General features: G+C 32.6%; 1 protein-coding gene across 1 annotated transcript; it reads left to right on the forward strand.

The window, feature by feature from the left end:
- The first annotated feature begins 2,367 nt into the window (after positions 1–2,367).
- On the forward strand, positions 2,368–8,485 carry LOC120089235 (Low-density receptor-like protein). The gene is made up of 5 exons (XM_039046652.2): positions 2,368–2,803; positions 3,414–3,537; positions 7,133–7,226; positions 7,662–7,742; positions 8,145–8,485. The coding sequence occupies exons 1-5, from the start codon at positions 2,767–2,769 to the stop codon at positions 8,280–8,282; spliced, it is 474 nt and encodes a 157-aa protein (XP_038902580.1). The 5' UTR covers positions 2,368–2,766; the 3' UTR covers positions 8,283–8,485.
- The last annotated feature ends 965 nt before the right edge of the window (positions 8,486–9,450 follow it).

The raw sequence follows: 9,450 nt of genomic DNA on the forward strand, positions 1-9,450 counted from the left end.
TCTCATGGTTTTAAGAATTTTAGTAATAGTTTGCATACCCACCTAATGGGAGGTAGGACTAAATATGATAATTACTTCCACAGGCAGATTTATAAAGGGGCAAGGGGCATGTGCTCCCTTAACTCCAAAAAAAAAAAAAAAAAAAGAAAAAAAAAAAAGAAATTATTTATACATATAAATAGTTTTGTTTTTCAAATGTATTATATACCTAAAGTGTGCCATTTGTTATCAAAATTATCTTTTGGTTCGTTGGCTTGGCCCTGGTACCCACTGTGTTTTACAGTTTGAGCTGCCCCCCTGTACTTCTTGGGTCCCAATCCTGCCTGCTACAATTAGTTTGCACTTCCTTTCCCCCCTATACATATCCGTTTGTACTTTTTACTCGTAATTTGTTATATTGACTATTCATTACTTCAAATTTTGAATTTGGTAAATAAATATCTTTCAATCAAAAAAAAATCAGAGCTTTTGGTATATCTTTTTTAAAAGTTAACACCTAATTAATTAACAAGATTTCTAATTTTTAAAATAAATAAGATTCTTATTTCTGTAGTGAATTTAAACTCATATATACAATGGTGATTGAAAAACTATTTTGACATATGCATTCTTTTTTTGTGTATGCATGTGTGCATGCGTGCAATTTTTATTTTTAACTTCATGGCAACTTAGTTTTTAGAAAATCAATTTCACATAAAGAACTTTAGCTCAATTTTAGAAAAGCTTTACTATGGATTTCATGTTGTATTTTTCTTTAGTTTATTCAATTATACTTTATTTTTATAAAATAATATAAAACTATGTCTATATAAATTCGTGTTCTCAATATCTATATACAAAGTTTAGTAATCTATACTACTTTAGTTTGAGTATTACAGACATCATGCCCCTCTAACCTAAAATCTTGAATCTGCCACTGAATACTTCTAAAAGTTTTAGATATTGACTAGTCTTATTCATATGTGGAATGAATATATCTTAAATTAGCAACTTAATTAAGCATACAAAGTTCTAAGATTTATCTATTAGACTTGATAATAATCTTTTATTCACGTAGAATTTGAGGATAACCATTATTTATTCTAAAGTTATCTTTTTAAGAGTCTTATGCCCTCTCTAGCAATAAGAAAATTGTAGGTGATTAGTTCACCCAAGTTTGAAGACAACATTTTTCTTATGAAATTATAAGGCCAAATTTAAGGCTCTTTAGATACCATCTTATAGATTTTTTTTTTCTCTCAAGTACACATGCCATTTTCTTTTAAACTTAACACATATTAATACGAACTCTATTCAAGGTTGAGAATTCTTTTTAACAATAGTGATGGAAAGATATAACTAATATTACTTTTAATTCTTTATTATCCATTAAAAAAGTGATAAATGCATGTATATGTGTACCTTCTATTAAGGAGTCTAAGGTTCACTAAAGTGAGCATAAGTTAATTAACATATGATATGTGTCAGCGCCTAAGAGGTAGGATTGATAATAGAGTGGGACAAGGTTGGGGGAGCTCCCATCGTTGTCCCTGTGGGAGAAATCAATCCCTATTTTCGGCTCCATCCCCACTATCGGGTGAGTAGGGATTCCTCGTCGAGAAATCGAATCCCTGTCTTTATATAAATTTCTTTTATTAGCTATTTTTTATTGTACATTTTTTTTATAAAAAAATAGTACTTTTTAAATTTAAGTTCAAGCCTTTTTTTCCTATATAAATTACATTTTTAATCAATTTTTTTATAGACATAAATGCATACAATTTAAAACAATAACCAAACATGAACAATACAAATTCATAAAGTTCAATTCATTTTTTAAAAAGAGAAATGCAAGGAAGATTGATTTTTTTTTTTTCTTTTTAGTTTATAACCATAATATATATATATTATATATATTCTAGAAAATATTTATAAATTAAATAGGGCAGGGTCGAGACCAGAGGCAGGGACACCCTCCCTCTCTACGCCTCTGTCTCTCTCCCAATCTGATTGTAGTTGTATCTCCGATTTGACTCTATTTTCATTTTGATCCACTCGAGTAACTAACCACAATTTATATAAAAAATTTCTTTCATTAACTATTTTTTTTGTACATTTTTTTTAATAATATTTTTTAATTTAATTTCAAGTCTCTTTTTTCTATATAAATTGCATTTTTTTAGTCCGAAGAGATTTTTATTAATTAACATAAATGCATACAATTTAAAACAAAAAACCAAACATGAACAATAAAAATTCATAAAGTTCAATAATCTTTTCTAAAAAAGAAATGCAAGGAAGATTGAGTTTGTTTCTCTCAAAATATGTATTATACATATTTTAGAAAATATTTATAAATTAAATAGGACAAGGTCGGTTCAGGGACAGGAACACCCTCCCATCCCACGTCTCTATCTCTCTCGGTCTGATAGTAGTTGTGTCCTCGATTTGATTTGATTTTCATCTTGATCAGGTCAAGTAGTCGACCACAAAGATTCGATACTGAAGAGAAGAGGATATATGGTTCGAATGATAATTTTTTTTTTCGAATATAACAATTATGGAGGTTTGAACTTCCGAAGATCGTAGCACATGTTAATACCAAACTAAGCTCGATTTGGCAGAATGATTAAGTGTATAATTAATAGTCTAATATAATACAAAATCGGTAATAGAGGTGAACAAAAGCCGGCTATCTTCAACACTCTCTTCTTCGTTCTTCCTCATCTCTCTCCAATTTCTCTCCAATTTCTCTCCAGATCTCTCCCCTGAGTCCTCTCCTTCCACATGGCCGCCTGCTTTGCTCCGTCGCTCTCCGTATCTGGTATATCTTCTCTTTTCTCTCTTAGCATATCAGTTCAAGGTTTTCATTTCCTTTTCCATATGCTCATGATTGTGCGTTTGTTTCGAGTGATCGAGTTGCTTGAACTATATCCTTTGTAATTATCGCCTGATAGGTTTCTTTGAAAATATCTGGAAACGGATGAATTTAAGAGGAAAAGAATTTTGTATTCTATGTCTGAGGAACTTTTTGTTAGGCATGCCCCCACGGTGATGGATTTTGGATTTTTGATTAACGTTGAGTTCGATGTAGATTGCTATTCTGGAAGTTTCGTAGTTTCGAGATGTTTTTTGAATGTTAGATTGTTGGTTTATTTTCCCCTTTTTCTTTTTACCCTCGTTTTGAACGACAGATATTCTTGGAAACTACTCTAGAAAATTATGATTTCTTCGAATTTTCTTGTGTGAATATCTGGACGAAAATTGAAGGTGGTAATCTCGATTGCTTTCGAAACTTGATCGATTAAAATTTTAGTTCTATTTCTCTCTGCTTAGCTCGTTTGTTTTCACAAGGTAATCCATCTCTACTTCGTTCTTAATATTCCTTCTTTTTTTTTTTTTTCCATTCTTTCATTCTTTCCTTCTGTGTTTAGGGGGATTGATCAAGGCCTCAGATCTCTCCTCAAAGTCCATTTCCTTTGGGCAAGCACCAAAACTCGCCATCCAGAGGAAGTCCTCGAGAACCAACCAAAAGTTATCAGTCCGTGCTGAGTACAAGTACGTCAAAGAACAAAGCTTACTAAACTTAATCTTCTTAATGGTTGAAACTTGAAATATTTTGTTCTCATTAAAGTTACGTAGGCTGTATTTCAGCATAAATGGAACCTGAGGAGGATATAGGGATTAATCTTTTAGTGTTGGGTCTCAAGTTTCATGAAACTGAAATTATTACAGACAGCTGGCTTTTTGAGCGATTTTAGTTGCTAAAAAAATTCATGTTAGTGGAAGAATGGATCGTATTGTACAGTTGCAATACCAATGAAACATGCTTATCAGAAAAGAAGCTGCTGAGTAGAGGGATGAGCAGGCAGGAGAACATGTTAAATAAGAAAGAATGACGGTTTTTTCGTTCTTTGTTCTCTGTTTTTGTTTTTTTTTGTTATATATATAATAAGAATCAACGTTTCATTGAGAATAAAATTAAAGAATACACAGGCACCTGTTAGGCCCAAGCCACATTTTTATTTATCAACAACGGAGGAAGTATTCAAGAGCTTCCCATTCTCTCCAAAGTTTTCAATAGAGACCAAATACAAGAAAATACTGTGAAAAGATAATCCCCTCCCTCCTATTCATTCTCTATTTATAACAGACATTCGCCCCTCTAACCAACAATATTCCCGGGCCCAAATTCTAACTAACTATCTTCTGTATTTCCCTTTTTCTTATGCCTACGAGTATATGCTCTTATCCCTGGAGGTCTATCAGCACCCAAAAAGGAAACTCAGGAATTAAAGACCACTAAAGAAAGGGCTTCCACTGCCGTAAAATAACATCTATCGAGTAATTAAAAAAACCTTCATAACTGAATTTTAAAGAGAGACGTGAAATCTAGAGAGGGACTACACATCACTCAGTTCTTTTTTAAAAATTGATATTCTTATTATAGATTCTCTTATAATTATTTATTTTATTTTATTTACGAGGAAAGGTGGTAAAGATGAAGTAGTGTAGAATTGTCTATGTCCCACCTATTGTTCCTTTCAAAAATAGATTCTGTCCCTCCCTCACAACACAAGGGACAAGATGAGGGAAGGAGGGGAGCTCGGAGGAAATATCCTTACACAAATTTCTGTGTTTTCCTTTAATCTAACCTGACAGCCACTTGAAGGAGGGAGACCCATACTTACTCGCAATGATCCTTCCCTACAAGAATCTAGATTCGAGGGAAAAATGCCAAAACCATTTTGCTGCAAGGGCTTTGTTACAATTCCTTAAATTTTCTAGTTCAAACCCTCCCATGTTTACAGGCTTCCCTATCACCATCCAGCTCACATGGTGGGCTCGTTACCTTCATCTACCCCTTCCTACAAGAAGTCCCTCATAAGCTTCTTGATACTTTCACAGATTGAACAAGGAGCTCTTAAGAGAGAGAAGTAGTAAATTGGGACACCGCTCAACACAGACATGACAAGGGTATGTATACCACCTATTTGGGGTGGGGTGGGGGGAACTTCTTTTCTAGGAGGCCAACATCTTTCTAACCTTGTCCATGCTAGATTTCAAAAGGAAGTCATTCTAGGGTTACTTCCTAGGGGAAGGCCTAAATACGAGTAGGGGTAGACCGACAATTGTGAATGCATAGTGAAAAGGAAAGTAGTGTACTCAATTTTTACAACCTAAATAGGTTTTACTTATTTTGATGAGGGATTTTACTGTGATGGATTCCTAGTAATGTTATTGAGAATACAATCCCAAATTGAAATCTACTGTATAACTTGAGGGATCCATCTCTAGTGAAGCATGCTTCATATATTTATGAGGCAAGAGCATAGTTCTTTTCTTAGATTTTCAAGCTCAACACTACCTGTTTTTTTAATTTAAAGAAACTATGTTGCAGTTTTTAAGATGAATTCCATCCTCCTTTCCCTTCCCCTACCAGAAGCCCAAATAATTTTCCTTATATATTCTCCTAAGTGAACTACCGTTCCATGGGTTTTGAAACGAGAGAAGAAATTGGAATAATGTTGTTTTTTTTATCCTATTTACCAACACTTTCTTTCAAGCATGCACGATTTTAAGAGTAAAAAAGAAAAAAATAATAAAAAATAAGAAGAAGAAGCATGCAGGGCTTTATTTTGTTCTAGGGAGGAAATTGTACTTTATACTAAGAGATAGAAATAACAATAAGGAGAGAAGACAAGACATCCTTCCTTGAGATGTTAAAAGGAGATTACCAAGAACTACTCTTAGTTTAAAGTATTTAGTACTAGACCATAACATGTGCGATGCACGATAAATTTATAGTTTTATTTTAGTAGATAGATTTTTATTTATTTATTTATTTTGTTTTAATCTTTTTAAGATTCTAATGAATGAAAGTATTTTACATTATTTGACTCGAATAGTTGTAACTATTTGAAGAAAGAGATAAAATAATAATTTATGACATTTTAAGGGGTGAAGGACGTGATGGTTTGTTCAAATATATCTCTATTGTTAGATTGTAATTTTTCACATTTGTGGTCTAAATCACACTTATACACGAAAGGATATACCACTTCATCGTGTAGTCACTTTGACTCGAATAGTAATAATGGAGGAAAGGACATGATTGTCTGTTCAAACATATTCCACCGTTGGATCGTGATAGTTCATATTTATGGTCTACATCACACACCTATACAGGAAAGGATATGTGTATATCGTTTTTTTCTCTATCCCCTTTGACCCGAATATTTGTAACGAGGCAAAGGACGTGACTGGCTGTTTAAATATATCTCCACCCCATTGTAGATTGTGATGTTTTATATATATAGTCTATATCACATCCATGCACATAAGAATATACCACTTCATGTGTTACCACCTTGACCTGCATAGTTCTAATGAAGGAGAAACTAGGCATTATCAAAAGATGTAAGGGCAAAATGGGGTGTAAAGCTTCTCCCCTCCCTCATGGCACTTTTTTATAGCTCTTTTTATATATAGTATAAATTTCAGGTTTTCAATTTTACAAATGAATTTTAGTAATAATAAATTGTCTATTACACATAAAAATGACAGTTCATTATAGACATTTGTTTACTCCTGCAGTAGCTCTTCCCTCTGGGTACTTGAAAGTTAAAGTTTTGGATGTTTGGTTGCGTTTGCTAACAAAACTCCATTGATGAGGATTCATTAAAACAAGAACCCAACAAGGCATCCTCAAGAAGAAGAAATTAATTGCAATAAGAAAGGACTGTGTATAGTGTGATGATGAAAGGTGAAATGAGAGACGTCAAATTCAAATATTTCAGGATCAAGTGGTATGCCTATGGGTCTTTGACGACACCTATGTTGGATTGATATGCTAGGGCAGGGCCAAAACATTAACATCTTGATTTTACCTTGTCATTTAATGATATGAAACTTTGTAAATTTTTGTATTTCTTTCCTATGGTTCTAGATTATTAGAAAAATAAATCCAGCTTAGCCTTGGACGCAGATGCATTCAGTGACCCGTTTAAAAAGTTATATATGCTCTTCTAAGTTTTGAAAGCAGCCCAATTCTATTTACTCCAGGAACCTATTCCCTGTGAGGGAATTCCTCCTTTATTTCCTTACTGAAGGATAGATGGACTAATAGTTACGAGTTTGTTTTTTGTTTCAGTGATGGTGATAGAAGTGGAGGTGGGGATTTTGTGGCTGGTTTTCTTCTTGGGGGTGCTGTATTTGGAACCTTAGCTTATATTTTTGCACCGCAGGTGATTGAATGTTTTGTTCTAAAGTTTCTCCTCAGGCAATAAAGATCTTGATATGATCATTTGGATTTGATATAACCATTGATGTCCTGATTCAGCTAGTGTATATTTTAAATGTTCGCAGAAACACGTCGTCTTCTTAGATGTGATTTCATGAAGCAATTTCCTTTTAAAGTCATTTTCAACTTTATATGCAAGATCATAAGGATTATTTCTTTGCCCCAAATATGTTTTAATCGTAGCGTTTAGTTGCATAACTCTATGAATTTCAGAAATGGCATGCGTCATGAGCTGCTGTTTGTTAGTTTAGGAAAACTACATCCTCCTCTGTGCGCAATACTACTCTGGCTTTTTCTTAATGGTCTTTCAGTGAGTCATGGTTTCTCATAGGTTCGAATATCTATTTATTGGCTTTCTACTTGTATGCACGTAATGCAGATCAGGAGATCTCTACTAAATGAAGACGAGTATGGTTTCAGGAGGGCTAAGCGTCCAATCTACTACGACGAAGGTCTTGAGGTAACTATAAATTATAAGTCCTTGAACTCTGATAGACGTGTTTATTTCATCTCTAAATTTCCAAGGGATTCAGTTACATTTACACATCATTTAGTTGATAGTCGGTAAAAGAGTCGGATGGAGTGATTTTGAAATGGTTAAAATTAATTTTATCATTTTCAAAATCACAATGAAAATGCTTCTAATTAATCAAAATCAATTTGTGAACAATATGAAAATTGGTATGGTTAAAGGTGTGTTTCGAAATGATTTTGAATATGACGAATATGATTTTAATCATTTCAACCATTTCAAAATCACTCCCAAACATGCATGAAGAACTATACAGAATCACTATTCAAAATGATTTCTGTAATTTAGCCCAAAAAAAGAAGAGTAAAAGTCAATTTATCTGAAATGCAGAAAACCAGACAGACGTTGAATGCAAAAATAAGCCAATTGAATTCAGCGATTGATAATGTATCCTCACGTCTGAGAGGTGGTAATAATACTCCAGCTGTCCCAGTTGAAGCTGATCCTGAGATTGAAGCTACCATGTAAATTCAATTTCAACATAATTGATGAAAAGGTTGGAAATTTTCACTTCTTAGAGACCATATATTCATGTCACACATGCCTGCCACAATTTTTAATTCAAAGTTTTTTTTTCTTGTATTCATTATGATTAGAATGGATTGTTTGTTACGGTTAAATTAGAATTGTTGGAAATATTTTGAATATAAGCACTTTAAAATTTTTGGTAATCACTTGTACATTTCAAAGATTAATGGCCTTTTTAGATCCTCATGATTTTAAAGAATTTCAAGTCATAACGGATTTCAAATGAATTCCGTTGTTTGTTACGGGAAGAAAGATGATTTTGAAATCTTAAGTGATTTTAAATCTTATTTTTGTCGAATTTTGTAGGGTTTAGAAGTAAATTATAAATTAACCTTGTCATGTTTATATTAGTAAAGTCTTACCTTTCATTTATTTTTGGGTTATTATTCAAGTACATAATTTTAAATACATTTGAAAATGTTTCTCGTTTTAAATGAAGTAATTAATTTAAAATCATATTTTGAATTTCAAATCACTAAATAGCCGATTTTTGAGCATCCATTTTGTAGCGTCTCCACGTCCACAAGATCTGAGACGGATTGCTTTCTTCATTTGCTTTAATTTAAAGATTTCAGGTAAATGATCACGATTTTTTTCAAGTAGACACTAAAAAGAAAAGTTATATTACTGGTTTGATTCTTATTGCCTGGATAATGGACAAAATAGCAAAAAAGTTTCGAAGGTTTTTTCCCTACTCTTGAAGTATGGTAGTAGTTGTAGTTACACTCTCAAATTTGTAATGATGAAAATTGAGTCATTTAATGGTAAAAGTTGGACCTCAAATGTATATACACGTGTAAAAATTGGAGTCTTAATATTTAGTGGTAAAAATTGAACCCTTAAATTTGTATAATCGTAAAAATTGAGCTTAACAACCATTACGGAACTAATTAAAAGTTAAATTTTAAAATTAAATGTATATGGTATACTAATTAAAAATACATGTTCAGGGACTCGATTTAACCATTGTATATGAGTTTGAGTTAAACCATTACGTAACTGATTAAAAGTAGTTCCAATGTATATGGGTTCGTGTGTAAAAAATGCTTAGCGCGACTGTGACTGTGTTTTGGTGGTGTATAGAATGAGAGTTTAAAGGATAATGAAG

The sequence above is a fragment of the Benincasa hispida genome, chromosome 10 (assembly GCF_027475165.1).
Source record: "Benincasa hispida cultivar pf3 chromosome 10, pf3_genome.v1.1, whole genome shotgun sequence".
Classification (NCBI taxonomy): Eukaryota; Viridiplantae; Streptophyta; class Magnoliopsida; order Cucurbitales; family Cucurbitaceae; genus Benincasa; species Benincasa hispida.

What these genes read in the sequence shown, in the direction of transcription:
- LOC120089235 (XM_039046652.2), top strand. Translation starts at nt 2,767, where the DNA reads ATGGCCGCCTGCTTTGCTCCGTCGCTCTCCGTATCTG. An exon ending in TCAGTCCGTGCTGAGTACAA is followed by an intron (nt 3,538 to 7,132) that starts GTACGTCAAAGA and finishes TTTTTGTTTCAG; the next exon opens with TGATGGTGATAGAAGTGGAG. An exon ending in ACTACGACGAAGGTCTTGAG is followed by an intron (nt 7,743 to 8,144) that starts GTAACTATAAAT and finishes TCTGAAATGCAG; the next exon opens with AAAACCAGACAGACGTTGAA.